We start from the raw sequence: 21,392 nt of genomic DNA on the forward strand, positions 1-21,392 counted from the left end.
CATGGGTGTGGGACCCTCGGAGCCACGTGCGGGATATAATGTCCTGATGTGCCATTTGCTAAGACCATTGGAAAAGCGCAGTATTAAGGTGGGAGTGTCCCAATTTTCCAGGTACCATCTGCCACGGCTTCCCTTAGCTAGGAAAGGGAACTCCCAGACCTCTTGCGCTTCCTGGGAGAGGCGATGCCCCGCCCTGCTGCGGCTCATGCTCCGTGGGCTGCACCCACTGTCCAACAAGCCCCAGTGAGATGAACCCAGTACCTCAGTTGGAAATGCAGAAATCACCCGTCTTCTGCGTTGCTCATGCTGGGAGCTGTAGACTGGAGCTGTTCCTATTTTGCCATCTTGGAACCCTCCCAGTCAGCATTTCCTTCTTTTATAAGGCTGAGTAGTATTGCACTGTGAGTATGTACCACACTTTATCTATTCACCTGCTGATGGACACCTGGGTTGCTTGGTCTATCTTTTGGCTATTGTGGATAATGCTGCTATAAACAGGTGTACAAATACCTGTTTTGAGTCCCTGCTATCAATTCTTTTAGGTATATAGCCAGGACTTCCAACTCTTCTAAATGGTTTTCCCTCTAGTTATTTGCCTCCAAATTACAAAATGACATGTTTATACTGTTTTCAGCTTCAGATATTACTGAATTCCTATCATGCAAGATGAAGTCTTAATCCTTTCACACGCCTCTTAAACATGCACATACCTCCCTTTCCTTCAATATTCAGTAAATCAGACTCAGTAAAAATTATTGACAACCCAGTGCCACATAACACATTGTCATTACATTCCCTTATTCAATCACTAATTGATTCCCAAATTATCCACTAGAAGAATACAAATATTCAAACACATTTGGTAATCTAATAATTGTGTATTTTTCTCTGGAGACATCCTTCCTGGATAGGATTGCCAGATAAAGTATAAGACACCCAGTTAAACTTGAATTTCAGGTCATAACAAATATGGATCCTTTCATTCTTCTGATCCATCCTGGACTGGCTGCTCTCTGGACCAGTTTAATTACTTTTCCAAGTGTATTTTACCACTTTAAATTTGTAATACTAATTTAGAGTTGATAATTTTCAGAGACGACACCCCCATTTATTTAACTATTGTTTTACTTCCATAAGTAAAGATTTATAGTTTTTTTCATATAGAATCATACCTTTCACAGTAAGTTTATTCTTCATTTTGGTTATCATGCATGAGATTTATATATGTATAAACTTACATATATCTTTAAGATCAGATATATGACTTTTGATACTAAATCAATTTAAATGTGATTACTGTAACAGTTTAAAAACAGAACATAATTTTCTCCTATATCTGAACACATTGAGAATTATATAAACTATTCTATCCATTGATATTAAACCAAGCATTTTAATATTTTGTAAATGTACACCTCTTTCCATTCTCCAAACACAGCCCTAATGTAAGCTGTTAAATCATCAGCTGGCCTCCATTCCTCCACCTAATTTCCTCTCAATTTAAGCTAGACACTAACAAAACAACCTTCTTGAAGAATTACTTTAAAACACTCTTTCTTAAACACCGAGAATAGCTCTCAATAAATTAAAATATCTAATCAGATTTTATGAGCTTTTATCAAAGGGCATTTACCTAAGCATCTCCTTGCCCCACTCTACTGCTTATCATCCCTCTCTCCATCCCAGCTTCCCTAGCTTGACTCATTCACCTTACATTTCTTCTCTTGTTCTAATTACATAAACATGTATTCCTCTCTGGGTAGCTGAAATTAACTGGATCTGAAAGTTCTACTGTTTATACTCCGTATTTTTGATTTTTTTTTTAAGTATCCTAAAGTAAACTAGTAACTGTTTCCTTATTACTTCATTAGAATATTATAAATTTCTCTTAAGGACTTCAGAAGCCTGAAAACCTGAGAAAACTCCAAAGACTCAGCTCATTATATGTCTTCTAAGTGTGTAGGAGTTTTTAAATATTTGTAGAGAGTGGAATAGATCCATTTACTTCTCACAGCAGATAATAATCAAGCATTTACATTACAGTTTCCACTCTTACCTCTATTGCTCGAATTACTTTAGAAAGTTCTTTAATAAGGTGTCCAGGTCTAACATTGTCTGGAATTTCAAAGGCATGTTCAGATACAAGCTGTATTTGGATTAACAAAAATAAGAAAACCAAAGTTATTTACACTTTAGTATGTAAAAGCAAATTTACTAAACCAATTTTTGGATTCTCTAGACTGTTACAGACATCACCAAATACTAGTACGTCAGGTTTCAGAGTTTGTGTAGCTAGTATAATGCCTTCTAAGGAGATTCTCATTAACATACAAAATCCTCTTAGACTGTGTTAAAAACAGACTTGTCTCACAGTGAATTTTGCTTTATATTGAGTAGTAACCTTGTACTCTACTCCTTAAATCCTACTGTAATTCTACTACTACTAATTCGCAAAGTGACAAATTAAGCTTAACATTTAATTCATAATGCACAAGGATTTTTAAGGAGAACACAGACACTAACGTAATCCTAGTTTCTCTTGGGAAGTCTAATTTGAATAAATTTTTGTACTTTTTTTTTCTTTTAATAGTCAAAAGCAAAATAGGAAAAAGATCCCATCAACAAGAAAGGAGAAGGCCAGGCGCGGTGACTCACGCCTGTAATCCCAACACTTTGGGAGGCCAAGGCTGGCGGATCACCTGAGGTCAGAAGTTCGAGACCAGCCCGGCCAACATGGCAAAACCCCATCTCTACTAAAAATACAAAACTAAGCCAGGCGTGGAATCCCAGCTCCTCGGGAGGGTGAGGTAGGAGAATCACTTGAACCCAGGAAGTGGAGGTTGCAGTCAGCCGAGATTGTGCCACTGCACTCTAGTCTGCACAACAGAGTGAGACTCTGTCTCAAAAAAAGAAAAGAAAAGAAAAGAAAAAACTCTAAAGGGAATTCTGATAAAGTCACAAATTTGAGAATCACACATCTAAAGCCTTCAGTAGGAAACAAATTATACAGTTTTGGCAACATATGCTTTGTTTTGTTTTTATCTTGTTAAACAGTTTTAAATTTGCTTATGGCTTTCCTTGTCACCTAGAAAATAAGGTCTTTCAGAGTGGAGGACATGATTTTTATTTTCCTGAATGCTTCCACACTGTTGTGCTCTGGTAGATATGTAGCAATGATAATACAGTGAAAAGGGAGTATAAAATCATTGAGGCAGTAACCTATTAATTACTGTCTCCCAGTATTTCTTACGAGCAAGATTTTTATTTCAAGGGGACATTCAAGAAATTAATATGGACACAGCCAGGCACAGTGGCTTATGACTGTAATTCCAAGACTTTGGGAGGCCAAGACGGGTGGATCGCCTGAGGTCAGGAGCTCAAGACCAGCCTGGCCAACATGGCGAAACCTCATTTCTACTAAAACATACAAAAATTAACTAGGCGTGGTGGTGCATGCCTGTAGTCCCAACTACTCGGGAGGCTGAGGCAGGAGAATCGCTTGAACCCAGGAGGCGTAGGTTGCAGTGAGCCAAGATCGCGCCACTGCACTCCAGCCTGGGCAACAGATCAAGACTCTGTCTTAAAAAAAAAAAAAAAAAAAAAAAAAGAAAAGAAATTAATATGGACATGTATTTTCATCAGCTCACATATGTATGTATCACCTATTAAAGTATTATGTGCAAAGTTCCATGGAGTTATAATAAAGATGAGAAAGACAGTCCCTGTTCAAGAGCTCACAGACCCAGTTGAAGGAAACACAAACATATTACTTTATAAACATTTGTTTTAAGCCCACAGGCACAAGAAATATAGCATGGATGCATAAGGGAAGGAAACACTAATTCCAAATGGAGATCTGGAGGTGGTGGGATTCAAATGCAAACTAGCTCATATTTTCGTGAAAATGGAAAGCTCATGCTTGAAATTTGGTCTCCCCTTTCCTTCACTTTTACATAAATCTAACAGAGTGGTAAAGAGCATAGGCTCTGCAGTCCCAGAGATCTAAGTTTTAAGTCCTAACTTCACCAGTTCTCTTGGGCAAGTTACTTAACTCTTTGAACCTTGGCTTTCCCATATGTAGAATGGTGGTACCAATAGCACCTAGACCTCACACAGTTGGCTTGCAGGATTAAATGAGATTATGTGTATAAAGATTAAGCACAGTGCTCTCAGCACACTATAGCACAACTGTAAGAGCTCAATGTTATTTATTATTCTATATCTGTATGCTCACTTCTTAGTCAATTTCCTAAATAAACTTGAATTACTTTCTTTTCCAGATTGAAGATTAAAGACATAAATACTTTATTCTCATAAAAGAAACCAGTACATTTGTATATACTGAATAATAAAATGCAGGTTGTATATAAAGCCTGATTTCTATTCCCTCAACTACTGGCATTCACACGTGCTGCCAAAATAGCACAAGGACTCTGTTTTCCTAATCTTGTGACATAAAACACAGTGATTTCACTGTTGAAACAACTTACTTCTTTTTTCATCCATAATTTTAAAGCAGTATGCAGTGCTTTCACTCCCTGTACTAGGTAAGTTTGAGGCTGGAAACCATCTTCTCTCAGTTCTGTAGGAATGGAAATGGGGTGAGAAAAAAAAAAGTTAAAATGTTCTAAAGTTAAAGGGATTAACTTCAGATTTTGAGTAGCCACCAAATATAAAACTATATAACTTCCAAATTGATAAAAAGATAAAAAGTGAAATATGAAACAATCAATTCAAAAAGACAAGAAAGAAACAGAATTACATTAAATGTAATTTACTAAATACTCCAGTTAAAAGAAAGACCATTTCATTGGATTTAATTTTTTTTGTGTAGAGATGGGGTCTCAGTATGTTGCACAGGCTGGTCTCAAACTCCTGGCTTCAAGCAGTCCTCCAGGCCTGACCTTCCAAAGTGCTGGGATTATAGGCGTGAGCCACTATATCTGGCCAGATTTTAAAATAAGCTAAATATGCATACATACCATATTAACAAATATAGAAAGGTTTCAAATAAAAGGATGGGAAAAAGATACTAAGCTTCCAAAAGAAAGGGGGTGTAACTGTCATAAATAAAGGGTTATTTCATAATGACCAAGGATTCAATTCACCAGAAAGACGTATGTAACCACTTAGAATTTGTACTCAATAACATAGTATTGAAAATATAGAAAACAATTAACTAGACAGAACTACATGGAGAAATAAACAACTCCACAATCACAGTGGAAGATTTTCAAATATTTCTCTTGGTAAGAGACAGAGTAAGTGAACTAAAAACAAAAAAATCCCTAGGCATATATTCAATTTGAACAATATAAAGTTTGATGCAATGGCCATAAATAGAATATCGTACCCAGCAACTGCAGAAAACACATTCTTTTCAAACACACACAGAACACTTACAAAACTCATCCATATTCCAGGACCATAAACAAGTCTCATCAAAGTCCAAGATCTAAACCATATATATGTTCATAATGCAGGTAAGCTAAAGAAAGCCTCTATGTTTAGAAATTAAGAAATGCAAATATTAAAAAATAGACTAACATTTGGATCAAAGAAAAACACTGGAAATCAGACAATATGTTGGTTAAATAATGAAAGCATATCAAAATGTGTTGTATACTATACATACAGGGAAATGTATAGCTTTAAATATTTATGTTAGAAGGCTGAAAATTAATGAGCTGAAGATGTACAAAAAAGTTTTAATACCAAAAAAACTGATAAAAATCATAAGCCAAAAATTAACAAAACAGCAAACAGAGCCTCAAACAAGTTCTTAAAAAAAAACCCACAAAATTAATATAAAGAGAAAACAGGCACAAATATCCAGTATGGAGAATAGAAATAATGTCATTACAAATGCCACAGATATTCAGTAGGTAAGGGGTAACATGATGAACTTTCTGCCAACAAATGTCAAATTTTAGATGTAATTTCTAGACACATCTTAAGAAAATAATTTATACAAATGAACTCAATAATTAGTTAGTAAACCTTTATGGTCCTTTAATCACTAAAGATACTGACTCAGCAGTCAAAAATCTTCCCACAAAAAAAAACTATAGACCCAGATCACCAGTGAGTTCTATTAGTCATTCAAGAAAATCATTCCAATCGTACACAAACTTCTCCAGAGATCAGAAACAGAAGGAACAATCCCAACTTTTTGTCTGAGGCTAGCATAACTTTCATACCAAAATCTAACAAGGACAGTATGAGAAAACAAAGCACAAGCCAATTTCACTCATGTGCCAAAATCAAAAAAATACACACATATGCACACACTCATATGTAATATGTAAATATATATAGAATATATCAAATATAAACATATAGGTAGAATATAAACAATATACTAACCTAATGGTATATAAAAATTATAGGTTGGGTTAATATTAGAAAATCAATTAATATAACCACTAAATTAAAAGGTTAAAGAAGAAAGATCATGGAACTTTTCATATATGCAGACAAAGCTTTTGATAAAAATGAAACTACCACTGATCATTTTTTAAAAGAAAGGAAAGGCCGGGCGCAGTGGCTCACGCCTGTAATCCCAGCACTTTTGGAGGCCGAGGCGGGCAGATCACGAGATCAGGAGTTCGAGACAGTCTGGCCAACATAGTGAAACCCTGTCTCTACTAAAAATACACAAACAATTAGCCGGGTGTGTGGTGGTGTGCGCCTGTAATCCCAGCTACTCAGGAGGCTGAGGCAGGAGAATCGCATGAACCCGGGAGGCAGAGGTTGCAGTGAGCCAAGATAGTGCCACTGCACTCCAGCCTGGGTGACAGAACGAGACTCCTCCCTGCCCCCCCAAAAAAAGAAAGGAAAAAACAACCTCTTAGCTAGCTTAGAATAGACAAGCACTTGATAAAGGTTATCAACAAAAAGCCTACAACAAAGGTAATAATGGCAAAAGACTGAAAGCTTTCCTTCTGAGACTGGGAACAAAGATAGAGCTGCCCACCTTTGCCATTTCTATTCACTATTTCCCTGGAGGTCCTAGACAACCCGGTAAAGCAATGAAAAAAAAGATATAAATATTAGAAAAAAAGGAACAAGACTGTCATTATTCAATGAGGATGTATATGACTGTGTATTAGAGAATTTTAAAAAAGCCTCAGATAAATGATTAAATAATAGATTTTAACAAGGTTGCTAAAATCAGTATAATAATTAACTGCTTCTATATTCCAGTATCACATGGTAAGTTGAACCATATGAAATTGCTAATATTTGACTATTTTTGAAGTACAAAACAGAAATTTCATGTGAGTTCAACCATATGTATATACATAGTAATGACTGATACGGTTTAGATCTGCATCCCTACCTAAATCTCATGTTCAATTGTAATCCCCAACTGTTAGAGGGGCCTGGTGGGAGGTGATTTGATCATGGGGCTGGATCCTTCATGAATGGTTTTGCATCATCCTCTTGGTGCTGTTCTCATGACAAGTGAGTTCTTGTGAGATCTGGTTGTTTCAAAGTGTGTAGCACCTCCCCCTTCACCCTATCTTGCTCCTGCTCCCCCTTTGCCTTCCACCATGGTTATGTCTCCTGAGGCCTCCCCAGAAGCTAAGCAGATGCCAGCATCGTGCTTCCTGTAGAGCCTGAGGAACTCTGAGCCAATCAAACCCCTTTTCTTTATAAATTACCTAGTCTCAGGTATTTCTTTATAGCAATGCAAGAACAGACTAACACAATGATATGTGTTTTTATAATAGCACTAAAAAAAGAAATACTTTGGAATAAATCTAGCAAGAGATATATATGCAAAATTTTTACCAAAAAAAATTAAGAAATGCCAAGACATTAAAGATCTAAATAAATAGAGATGTTCCATGTCATTTTTAGAAAATTCAATATTTATTGACATCAAATTTTGCCCAAATTCATCTCTAGAATTAACATCTTCAAAATAAAAATCTCCATGTTTTTATTTACTTGTTTGGTTGCTTTTGGTAGGGTGGTGTCAGCTTGTAATAGGGTAACTCAAAAATTTATATAAAAATGAAAGGGGAAAGAAAAGCGAAGACATACTTGAAGAAGGAGAACCTACCAGATATCAAGTCTTATCAAAGGTTAGTAAGATAGTGTGCTTGGTGGAGAGACAGACTGCTAGCCCACTGGAACAGAAGGGTGGGTGAGCGTGTGTGTGTATATCCCAGGACCTACACAGATATCAACACATGATATAGGAGAGGAGCGGTGTTTATGAAGAACAGAAAAAGAATAGATTACTCAAAATATGGTGCTAGGACAAGTGGATATTTATATGAAAGCAAGTGAAAATACTCCCTTCTAACACTCACAAAAAAAAAAGAAAAAGAAAAAAATCAATTGCAAGTGAGTTAAAGGCCTAAATGCAAAACACAAAACAGTAAAAGCTTTTAGAAAACAAGGATCTCTGCAAGACCTTGGGATAAGAAAGAAATACTTAAACAAGGCACAGAAAGCACTAACCATAAAAGTTGAAAAAAATACTATTTTAAATTTAAGAAATTTTGTCCTTCAGTAAAGAGAAAATCCAAAAGGCCTATACGCATATGAAAAAATACCCAATTCCATTAATAATCAGAGAAATGCACATTAAGAGCACAAAGAATACTACTTCATATCCATGAGATTTGCAAAAATTATAACCTAACAATACCAAGTGTTGGCCAGAGCATAGAGCTTTGGGAACTCTCTTGCCCTGCCATGGAAATGGGAATTGGAAGCAATTTGGCAGCAACTACTAAATTCTACCTATGACCTAGCAATTAGGCCTGTTTTCTGGAGTAATTGTTGTACTAGGTGACAAAGACAAGAACTTCTTAGCAGCATTTTCCATAATTGTCAAAAACCAAAAATAACTCCAAAATGTCAAACTTGCAGAATCAGTGTGTGTGTGTGTATACATATATCATAGTATATCCATACAACAGAATACTCTAGCAATGAAAAAGAAGTACAGTCACACACAAAAACATGGATGAATCTCACAAACAATGCTGAGTAAAAGGTTACAAGAGAATATCAGTATGAATTTATTTGTAGGAAGTTTACAAATGGAGAAAATTAAATTATTTTAGTTTATAACATAGGTGATAAAACTGAAGAAAAGTATTATCACAAAAGTCAGGATAATGGTTATCTCTACAAGGGAAACGTAAAGGTGTAATGAGAAAGATAACAGAGCATTTCTAAGGTATTGGCAAGGCTGTTTTTGCTTAATTTGGGTGGTGGTTACCTGAGCGAGAACAGCCTTATTCTTTACACAGTATGAATGTGTATGTGTGTATGCAGTGCGTGTGTGCGATCTATATAATCAACTATTTTAATAACATGATAAAGTAAATATAAACACACATAAACAAAAATGTCTTGAGTTTTTTTAATCAAATTGTGATAATCTAAAACAAACAAAATATATTAGATGTGGTCCAAAATTCAGCGAAGTTGAAACAAAGGACTTCGCTCCTGCACAGTGGCTAATTTCCTTACACAAATCCAAACTGGTTCACTGTTTTACTATCACTGACATGAAACACAGTAAAGAGTTTCAGATGATTCAACCTCATTTAACCCACCATATAAGCCTTAGAACAGTCTGAGAGCTGGCAAACGATAGGCCACAATGTAAAGTAAAAAGGTTACGGATAAAATAACAACATAATTTGGGGTCACACGACCACTATTCCTGTTTCCAGGATGAACGCTTAAAATGATGGCAATTGCTATAATGATCATTTGGCTTTTGCCTTGATGAGACTGGATTGAATCACTATGATTGCCAGGTATTCTACACTGATCTGGCTAATAAAATGAAACATCTTAAAACAACCTACAAATACCCTTTTCTAATAATCCTTTTTAACAAAGTCTTTAATGCATAGTCATACTTTCAATCAGACCTCCATGTTTCTGAACTTTTGATGGCCTAACACAAAGACTAAATAGTTCTAAGACTAAGCAAATTGTTCCTGTGGCTTCACGAGCAATGGCAAGATTTTGTCTTTCAGATAAAGTTCTTAATTTGTTTTAAGAAGTTAAAGAATGAGCTTCTCTTAGACATTAGTAGAAAAGAAAAACCACTGTGCATCACCCCAAGGTTACAGGCGTGTGTGTGTGTGTGTGTGTGTGTGTGTGTGTCTGTGTGTGTGTGTGTGTTCGTGGATAGTTTCTCCTAGCTAACCATAAGACAGGAACTTGGAGTCTTGGGATAGGAAGAGAGAAAAGAGGGGAGAAAGTATCCTGAACCAAGTATAGAGTTGTCAATCTCTTAACCAGAAGGTTCAACAGTTGGGATTTATTTCCACAAAACAAGGAAATTTGTTTTTATAAGTATATAAAAGTGTTTCTGTCTGTCTAGGCTTGCACTTACATGGGAGACTATAAACTCTATTGTCCAGTATTTTACTGAAAACTATGTATGACACTCTACAGTCTACTGTGACATTCCTACAGCCAAGAAAAATAACTGAAAACACTGAACGTGTCAGGGATTCACGATAAGGATTCATTTCTAGAGCAAAGACTGGTCTTGTGAAGAAAGGACCTGTCCCCTTCTCATGCATGGGATTCTACCGCCATCCCACACACCGGAAGCACTGCCAGGACATCTCTGCACTATGCTGTGAGGTGGGGGGTTTAGGGTACCACTGTTATATGAGTTTTATCATTTTAGTTCTGTACATCCTATCTTGGGAAGTAAATTTTTGGTTATTTCTCTTCATTTTACCTTTTCTTCTTGTTTAAAATGGAAAAAGAAGCAAATGTTCACAATAAACTTTACTGCTTAATCTGTTTATGTCTATTCTGAGAGTTGTCAACTATAATAGTAGCACTATTTACAAACTGACTAGAAAAGTTAGACAACACAAAAAGCAGACAAACTATCCTCACTAGCACAAGAGGATGAAAAGCAGAAAACAGAAGCAAGTGACATCGGTCTCCAACTTGAGTGCTCAAAGATAATTAAACCAAAATATTAAAACATCAAAGTCTGAAATTCCACCTTTTATAAAGTAGCTTTTGGGTTCAACTATAAAGACAAGTTCAAAAAAGGTTTTTTTCTTCAACTACAGAATCATAACCTGACTTTTTTTTTTTTTTTTTTTTTTTTGGAGATGGAGTTTTGCTCTGTCGCCATTGCATGATTTTGGCTCAATGCAACCTCTGCCTCCCGAGTTCAAGTGATTCTCCCTGCCTCAGCCTCCCGAGTAGCTGGGATTATAGGCATGCACCACCATGCCCGGCTAATTTTTGTTTTTTTTTTTTCAGTAGAGACAGGGTTTCACCATGTTGGCTAGGTTGGTCTTGAACTCCTGACCTCAGGTGATCTGCCAGCCTCGGCCTCCCAAAGTGCTGGGCTTACTGGCATGAACCACTGTGCCCAGCCTAGTTTGCTTTTTTAAAAGCAAATTTTGGGAACGTGTATTAGGTAACAGTCTCTTGACACAAACTGCATTTTTGAGAATCAGGCACTGTTACGTGCTTGATGACGTGTGCAGGCTTCTAGAGTACTAGATGGAATGAACATTTCTAATATTACCTACATTGTTCTGATACAGGTCTTTCATAACAAATTTTTAAGAACATGGATTGTCAGGTTATGGACTAGAGACTCTAACTTGCTAAAAAGGTTCCTGGATGGGGGAAAACCACTTATTTAAAAAACAAAATAGGAGTGACATCCATACTCTACTAGAAAAGGGACTCTTTCTGTCAGGTGGCTATGAGTGAATTTACAAACAACATGCATCATATCATATACAAATATGCAAATTATTAATTACCTTTCAGGGTTTCCAGCAAGTTTTTGGCTACAAACCAACATATGGCTTCAAAGAAAGGGAATTTGAAAAGATCTGGTGTTTTCAGCCTTTTCTCCATCTCATAACACCTAAATGAATTTGAAGAAATTTTTAATATTAATATTAGCATTTCAAAGTTAGATGAAAGTAACCAACTGGAAAATAAAATAACCAGGTCATGATATATAAGACCAGTGAAGTATTTTACACTTCTTAGCAACATTACATTTGGACAAGACTGAATTGTGATCTTATCCAGGTTCTGACTTTAAGGAATTTGATGGTATACTTAAGAATTGTATTGGACTTCACATCAGGATCACACCTTGGGGTTTGTATCCTAGTTTTAACAAAAGATATTTTTATGAGGGTTCTACTACAATAAATAAAACTGTGTGTTTCAGAAAACACCTCCATGTGTCAGAGACAACAGTGCAAAACCCACCCAAAAAAGTTTTATTTAGGCTCAACTAGGAATTCCAGCTCAGGACCACACTTGGCAAGAATTAAACAGGAGCCATCCCTCCCTCAGGGACAGCTCAGGTACAAAAAGACAAGATCCACACTTGGTAGGTGTGGGAGCTGTTTAAGGCTAAAAGCCTTATGCCCTGTAAGAGCCACTATCTCCTGTAATAACGCCACACACAGATGCATAGCTTCTAGGGATCTCTATGAGTGTGCCAAGTTACAACAGTTACCACATTCAGGCAAGTCCAGAGACATGGCTTCCTAACTAGGTATTTCTAGTTCTCCCAGTCCTGATGCAGCTTATCAATCAGGAATCATTTTTACCATAAGCAGTATTACCTAGTAAAAGTCAACACTCATTAGACTACCAGGAGAAGAGAGTTATGCAAAGGTCAAATTCTCATACGGAGGAGAAACAGCTGTTAATCCTTTACCTGCAGCAAAATTAAAGCAGGTGTTTTGATAGCAGTCCTGACTTAGGGTTGCTTTTTTCTAGCACCATATGTCACATCTGAGTCTGACTAGATTTTGTTCATCTCCTTCATTGCAAAAATAGCCAAAGGAGAACACATACATTTTCACAAGATTTTGAAATTTGGAATATTATCTGAATAAGTTCACTTTTGTTGTTGTTGTTTTAGATTTGAAATGCAAATTATCCTCCTGGCAAAATTTTAAAATACTACTTTTGTTAAAAGCTCCTATCCCTAATAATATCTCAGGGACTATTTCCATGGAATCTCAAATAAAATAAGCTATTGATTTTTTTTAAGTTAAAAAGAGTATCCTATTTTTAAAAAGGACAAAAGGTCATTTAAATACTGATGACACAAACCTGAGCTGCATGCCAATGTTAAGGTTGTGCAGGAAGTTCCCCCCAAAAGCCATACAGTCCTGAGAAGTGAGCACAGCATGGATCCACCCTAAAATGGTTAAAAATATATAAAGCAGTCATTTTTCAATATGTAAACTAAACAAACAGGATATCTACCTGTGAAGTAACTCAAAATATCAATATCAGTTTACTTCATATTTCAGTGCTAGAGAAGTTAATGTTTATTACAATCTATAGATTTAATTATTTATTAAATGCCTATTATATGGTAGGCTCTATGCTGAGTTTGAGAAATAAGGTGACGGTTTTTGTAGTTGTTACTGTATTTGTTTTTTTCTTTTTAAAAATAGAGATGGGGTCTCACTTTGTTGCCCAGGCTGGTCTCAAACTCCTGGCCTCAAGTCATCCTCTCACATTGGCCTCCCAAAGTGCTGAAATTAAGCCGTGAGCCACTGTGCCCAGCCTGTTTTTTTTTAGTTTAAAAACACAACCCAACTTTATGTTAAAGATTTTACTCTGAGACCAGCCAAATCTGGTTTGAATTAGAAAAGTACATTTTCCATTAGAGAACACACTGGGATTGATGGGACACTTCATCGCCCTGGTGTGTGCCCTGAAAGGACTAAGCAGAGGAGGATCAGAGGAGTCAAACTGAGACCTGACTCTGTAGAAGGAAAAGGTAGATCACCCACATTTAATTATGAAGGGTTATGGTCCTACAAATATAGGTGTTGACAAAAAATTGTATTTTGTATTCCCATACAAATGCTTACAAAGTGAGAACCATTTCTAGGACACAACATCTAACTTTTGAAAAAAATGTTTGCAGACTTAAAGACTTCACCAGAAATACACACACATATTTGTATGCAAATTAGCTTTTAAAATACACAAATCCCGTTTTCTTTATATTTTTCATCTTTTGACCCCTCACTGAACTGTAACACAAAACAAAAAACCCTCAAAGGACTCACTTTCAAGTGTGCCCATTTCTGTGCTCAAAGGCACAAAGCCTTGAGCTTGACCTTGAAACCACAAATTAGAAGTCTGTGCCAACTCCAAATCCTACACATCAGTGGTTCTCAATAGTGGCAGTACTGCCTGTTCAAGATGTTTTAGAACGTTTAGGGGCTTTTCTGATTGTCACAATGATCTGGGAGCACTACTGGCATTTTGTGAGTGGGAGCCAGGAGTGCAACATGTGAGACAGTTCCACACAAAATGAAATTGTCCTGCATCACTCGGGACTGTCAAATTTTCCTGTGTATTCATATAGGTACAAAGCCTGTCCTATTAACTATCTGAGCCTAGAAATTAGAACTCTATTATTATATATTATTACATATATCTGTATATACAGACACCCACACACAGTATATTTTCATGGTTTTGAAATACAAAAACTGTACTGTAGCTTGGAAGCTTATCAGTTGCTAACTACCTTGGGAAAAAAGTCACATTGCCTACAGCAGTGGTTCTCCAAATATGGTCCCCCTACCAGCAGCACCTGAATCAGCCAAGAACTTGTTAGAAATGCACATTCTCAGGCCCACTCTAGATCCACAGAATCCGAACCTTGGCCATGAGGTTCAGCAATCTGTGTTGTAACCAGCCCTCCAGGTGATTCTGATATTCGAGGAAGTATCAGTACCTACACCAGTGCTACTGACAGAATTTGTGTTGCCACTGACACATACCTAGATTGATTTCCTTCCTTATGCAATTACCATTTCATTCTGTTCTCTAATGCTGCTGTGCCTAGACAGGCACATACTGAAATAGCATTCCATTATAAATTACCTTTTTATTTCTTCTTTATATTCTAGTTAGGACATTAAATCAATTTAAAAAATTATTCTATGTCAATTTATGATTTTGAAGACGGTACAACAAAATACAAAGTAGGAAGATTTAAGGGAGGGGCATTCACAATGTGAATGAGCCCATTCACAATGAAAATACTGTTACTTATCTAGGCAAATATTCTGGTAGTTCTAAGGCATGTCTTCATTTATTCAACATACATTTGTTATTACATACACCAGAGGCAAGGCTTTCAGCAGGACCTGCAGGGACAGATCCCAGTGAACTATACAGTCATTAGGGTCACCAAAACCAGCACACAGTTCTCAAAACCACTGGTCTGGACAGTCTATACTCTACATTCATTTACATCTCAAAATGAGAGGCCTGATACCTATACTTGAGGCTACAGCTAAGACTGATACTCAATCCTTTCTTTGAGGGTCTCTCAAGACATACCCTTTGCTGTCCTAACTGTCCTGGGACAGCAGCCCAGATTCTTACAGGCTTGGTCTTTAACAGCAACGGAGAGCTGACCATAGTTAAGACTATCAAAATTAAAAACTTTTGTGCATCAAAGGACATTATCAAGAAAGTAAGCAGATAACCCACAAAATGGGAGCAAATTATTTGCAAATCATACATACTGATATGGATCTAGTACAGAGAATAAAGAATGCTTACAAACTCAACAATTAAAAAGGACAACACAATTTTAAAATGAGCAAAGGATTTGAATAGACATTTCTCAAAGAAAATATGCAAATGCCCAACAAGAAAAATGCTCAGCATCATTACTCATTAAGGAAATGCAAATCCAAATCATGACACATCACACCCACTAGAATGGTGAGGGTGTGGAGAAACTGGAACCCAAATACACTGCTGGTGGTAACGTAAAATGGTGCAGCCATTTGGAGAACGGGTCAGCAATTCCTCAAGAAGTTAAACGTAGTTAAACCATGTAATGCAGCAATTCTACTACAAGCTATATTTACCCAAGAGCAATGAAAACATACCTCCACATAAAAAACTGTATACAAATGTTCAAAGCAGCACCAAATAGTCAAAATGTGGAAACAACCCAATGCCCACCAACTGGTGAATGGATAAACAAAATACGGTAAAGCTGAGTACCCCTTATCCAAAATGCTTGGAACCAGAAGTACTCAGATTTCACATTTTTTTGGATCTTGGAATATTTGCATTATATACTTACCAGCTGAGCATCCCTAATCTGAAAATCCAAAATCCAAAATGCCTCAATAAGCATTTCCTCTTGAGGGTCACGCAGATGCTCAAAAGCTTTCAATTTTGGAGCATTTCAGATTTTGGACTTTTGCATTAGGGATGCTCAACCTGTATATCCCACAATGGAACATTACTGGGCCATGAAAAGATGAAGTAATGATACATGCTACAACATGGATAAGCCTAGAAAATAGTATGCTGGCCGGGCGTAGAGGCTCACGCCTGTAATCCCAGTACTTTGGTGGGCGGATCACGAGGTCAGGAGATTGAGACCATCCTGGCTAATACGTGAAACCCCGTCTCTACTAAAAATACAAAAAATTAGCTGGGCATGGTGGCGGGCGCCTGTAGTCCCAGCTACTTGGAAGGCTGAGGCAGCAGAATGGCATGAACCCGGTATGGGGAGCTTGCAGTGAGCCGAGATGACGCCACTGCATTCCAGCCTGGGTGACAGAGCGAGACTCTGTCTCAAAAAAAAAAAAAAAAAAAAAAAAAAGAAAAGAAAATAATATGCTAAGTGAAAGAAGCTAGATGCAAAAGCCCACATATTGTATGATTCCATCAATATGAAGTATCCAAAGAGGCAAATCCACAGAGACAGAAAGTACATTCGTGGTTGCCAGGGGCTCAGTGGAGGCGGGAATGGGAAGTGACTGCTAGAGTATGAGGTTTCTTTTTGAGACGATGAAAATGTTCTGGAATTAGATAGCGGTGATATTTGCCCAACTTTATTAATCTACTAAAAACTGCTGAGTTGTACACTTTAAAAGGGTGAATATTGTGGTATATGAATTTTTTCTCAATAAAAATAAAAATGAAGGCAAATGATATAAATACAATGCCAAAAGAAGTCCTAACTAGAAGAGAAACCCTCTAAGGAACAAAACGTAAAAGTCCAAGATCAGAATTATTTCTTAACAAATGTCATAAAAACTACTTTCCAAACATGTTAAAGCCAGAGGTTCTAGTTAAAAGCCAAGTCCATGTGACTATCAATCATGTTGAGTAGGGGATGGGATGAAAACCTTACCTGTAGGAACAAATAAGGTATGTCCCTGCTTTACCACACATTTGTAGCATTTATCCACCTTATCTCCAAAGAACACCTCACTCTGGGTCACAGATGAACTCCAAGATTCATAACGTGCCAAATTTTCATCTGTTGGCTTTATTAAATAAAAAATCTTCTCACCCTAAAAGGAAGTATCATACTATTTTTGAAAAAGCAAAAGCCATACTTAGGATAGCCTACATTGATGCAATTTCTCAATACAATGATACAAATTAAATTGGATAATTATCAGATTCTTTTAGGTTCAAAAGCCGTATTTCACACACCTGATCAGTAGCTATTGCCCTTAGTAAATGTTTTCATGTTTAAAGCTCCCCCTCCTCAACTGACAAGGAGTCAATAAAGTAGTGTTGAAGAAATAGCTGCAAGACAGGAGGGCAGAGAAGCACAAACATCCCACTGACCTCCTCTCATTGTCAAATAGAGAAGTAAATATGTGTTGACAGGCCCACAGTCATCTCTGCAAGCTTTGCCCTTTCTACTAAGATCCACAGCATAATGATTATTTTTAAAAACCTATAAATAAGTTTCCTTTAATAAACTAATTCTTTGCTACTTCATGAAGAAAAGAAACAGGAACCCAAGGACCCAGCAACAAATATAGCCCAGAACATTGCTGAGGCACAAACATTTGATATAGATGAAGACTGAGTTTCTACATCAGTACTCTCCAATACAACTTTCTGTGCTGATGGAAATTTTTTGTATCTGTGCTGACCAATACAGTAGCCATTAGCCACATGTGGCTACTGAGCACTTGAAATGTGCCTAGGTATAAACAAGGAACTGAATTTTTAATTACATTCCATTTTAATTATTTAAATTTAGTCACACTTGGCTAGTGGCAACTGTTTTGAACAATGCAGCTCTAGATAAAGCAAGGTGAATATAAATTGCAAATAACTGTTTTTTTGTTTTGTTTTGTTTTGAGATATGGTCTCGCTCTGTTGCCCAGGCTGGAGTGCAATGGTGCAATCACAGCATGCTGCACCCTCAACTTCCTGGGCTCAAGTGATCCTTCTGCCTCAACCTCTTGCGTAGCTGTGACTACAAGCACGAGCCACCACACCTGGCTAATTTTTTGATTTTTATTTTTAGAGACAGGGTCTTGCTCTGTTGCCCAGCCTGGAGTGCAGTGGAGTGATCACAGCACACTGCAGCCTTAACTTCCTGGGCTCGTGATCTTCCTGCCTCAGCCTCTTGAGTAGCTATGACTACAGGAATGAGCCACCATGCCTGGCTAATGTTTTTATTTTTATTTTTAGAGACAGGGTCTCACTATGTTGCTCAGGCTGGTCTTGAACTCCTGGGCTCAAATAATCTTCCCAGCTTGGCCTCCTCTCAAAGTGCTGGGATTATAGGTGTAAGCCACTACACCCAGCCAAGAACTGGTATTTTTATAGGCATTCCTGACTTATCCAACAAGCTATCCTAGCCCAACATTAAGGCCAGAAGCAATTATTACTGTAATTTTGCTCCTTCACAGATATTTAATTCAGGGATTAAAGGATAATTAACTAGGGGAAAAAGAACCAAGAAGAGACAAAAGGCTAAAAGAAACCAACTTAAAAGATGAGGGCAGAAAGTAAATTTAATATAAATTTAAAAGTCATGGCTCTTCCATTATTTGAGATTAAAAAAAAAAAAATTGTAACGTTTAGGCAAAAGTGACAGTTCCTGGTTAAAAAGTAAAGAAAAAAACTTCCCCCTTTACAAGTAACATTTACAAGAAATGAATACGCCACTGAAAAACTAAGGCTGTATGTTTTTGTCAGTGAGAGAACAAAAAATACCCCAATCTTACCCAGAGGACATGGTACCAGACTGAAGTTCCACCAAAGTCAATGTGGAAATCTGTATAGCTGTCTTGAACTCCCATTAAGCAATATTTCTGAACAAATGGCTTGGGAAAGACTGAATCATCTGGCCAATAATTTTCCACCCAGGAAAGTTTTTTGGCTATATCAGGGACCTCCACCAATTCAGACATCCTTTTAAAAAACAAACATACACACACACCCACATTATGCAAATTAAAAATTCTTAAAAATTGCTTTTCTCATCTATTCCCAAACCAAATAATTAAATGGAACTTAAGGTTAACAACAACACTTAAAAGTTTAAAACACATGTTTTTTTGTTTTTGAGACAGAGTCTTGCTCTGTCGCCTAGGCTGGAGTGCGGTGGCGCAATCTTGGCTCACTGCAAACTCCGTCCTGCCGGGTTCAAGAGATTCTCGTGCCTCAGCCTCTCTGAGTAGCTGGGATTATAGGCATGTGCCACCACGCCCAGCTGACTTTTGTTATTTTTAGTAGAGAGGGGGTTACGCCATGTTGGCCAGGCTGGTTTTGAACTCCTGGCCTCAAGCGATCCACTCGCCTTGGCCTCCCAAAATGCTGGGATTAAGGCATAAGCCACCGTGCCCAGCCAAAAGTTTAAAATACATCTTATTTCTAAATATCTCTTGAGCGTCCTAATGCAAAATTTATGACATTGCTACCACTGGACAACTTGAGAAGTCACAACTATGTTTCTTCCTAAAATAAATACATCATTACACTACATTTAGCTAACACTCAGAACGCTAACCCAAAATACCCAACTACTCACTTTGTATCTGAAAATTCAAGGCTGATCACATTTAACACTTTGGGTCTGTTAGGATTCATGAAGTATTTAACATAATTGTGAAGTGTCATTTTGCTGTCTGCCTGCCTCGCCACATCAATGACATCTATCACTTTGTCACCACCTGCAGAGAAAAATTACAGTCTTATTATTGGACTTAAGAGTTACATCAGCAGATGCTCTAATCAAAAAATATTTTAACTTGGTATGATAATTAAACCAACTATAAAACTATGTAGTCTAGACAAAGATTTTCCCTATACTCTTAATTTCTCAAGTTCAACTGGACCTTTCAGGAAAAAAGGGACAATTTTTCAGAGGAAAAGGAAAGCAGTAAGACAGAGCTGCACAATTTACACTGAACATAAAAGTGTATATGGCTTACAAAGCTTTCTGTATACCAATGATATCTTGATGTACAGCTCATAATGACAAAAAAATACATTATATTGGCATGTAGAAATTGTGCAACATTGTCTGGATTTCAGTTTTCTCTGGCATAAAATGAGGAGATTGACTTTTCCCTTTCACTTTTGTAACACCTAAAATATTCTAAGGCTATCATTTCAAAAAAAAAAACACATCACTCATTGGGGAATTAGCATGCAAGTTGACCAGGACAATTTCTGCCCTCCTGATATTGCCTTCTAATATTCTCCTTCAAGAAAAAATTAGTGATTGGGAAGCAAAAATTAGTTCACATTAGTACCAGTGTCCGAAGGCCTGAGTTCCAAATTGTGATTAATTTACAGTTTTCGTATAAACCCATGAGGTGATGTTTACAGACCACTGCACTGCTACACTAGGAAGCATAATTAGTTTGACAATGGACTATGGGATAAGGTAGAATTCAAAATATGGCAATACTTAACCAATCCGAAATAGAAAACAAATAAATGCCATTTTCTTACTTTAATGCAACTTCATATAGGTTAAGAAAGTCTTGCCTTATAGACTTCTTTATCTTCAGGAGGCAACACAGTTCTGCTCATAGTATTTAACTGAAGTGCTCTGCAGTACCAAAAAGTTAGCTATCAAGCAGTTTGAGCATTTTTTTCCGGCACATGTATTACACTAGCTATCTGTTTTGCAGATGCTATCTATGCAAATAGGTTCAGGTTAATCCATCCTCTCATTTGTCAAATAGCCCCATCCTCTCACTTGTCAAATATTCAAATTTAGCTGAATGTGAAGTTACGATATTTAGTTACATTTCCTCAGTGAAACAATAATCAACGAGAATTGTCAACCAATGGCTCGATAAAGGGACAAGTTCTCAGATATTCCATGCTGAGGAGATAATGTAGTAAACATTTGAGTAGATAATGTAGTAAACATACAACTTTGAGTCAAAATAGATTTGGAATCTAATCTCAAATATTCTCTATCTACTGCTGACAAGAAATGACATCTACATATAGTCAGCTTTATCTGTAAATATCATGAGAATGAATGAAATGACTGAAAATGTCAACAACATGGCAAGGGGTATAGGGGTTCCCCCCTTATTTCTCATGTCTTTCTG

At 37.0% G+C, this 21,392-nt stretch overlaps 1 protein-coding gene across 1 annotated transcript in view; it reads right to left on the reverse strand.

Annotated features, from left to right (window-relative positions):
* KDM7A (lysine demethylase 7A) overlaps nt 1-21,392 on the reverse strand; it is a 101,874-nt gene that overhangs the window by 24,096 nt on the left and 56,386 nt on the right. The window contains exons 5-11 of the mRNA XM_030826091.1: nt 19,850-19,991; nt 19,044-19,230; nt 17,198-17,360; nt 13,114-13,201; nt 11,793-11,899; nt 4,491-4,582; nt 2,057-2,146 (exon numbers count right to left, since the gene is read on the reverse strand). Of these exons, the coding sequence (XP_030681951.1) occupies nt 2,057-2,146; nt 4,491-4,582; nt 11,793-11,899; nt 13,114-13,201; nt 17,198-17,360; nt 19,044-19,230; nt 19,850-19,991 (869 nt within the window). The remainder of the gene's footprint in view (nt 1-2,056; nt 2,147-4,490; nt 4,583-11,792; nt 11,900-13,113; nt 13,202-17,197; nt 17,361-19,043; nt 19,231-19,849; nt 19,992-21,392) is intronic.

This window comes from Nomascus leucogenys, chromosome 13, assembly GCF_006542625.1.
Source record: "Nomascus leucogenys isolate Asia chromosome 13, Asia_NLE_v1, whole genome shotgun sequence".
Taxonomy (NCBI): Eukaryota; Metazoa; Chordata; class Mammalia; order Primates; family Hylobatidae; genus Nomascus; species Nomascus leucogenys.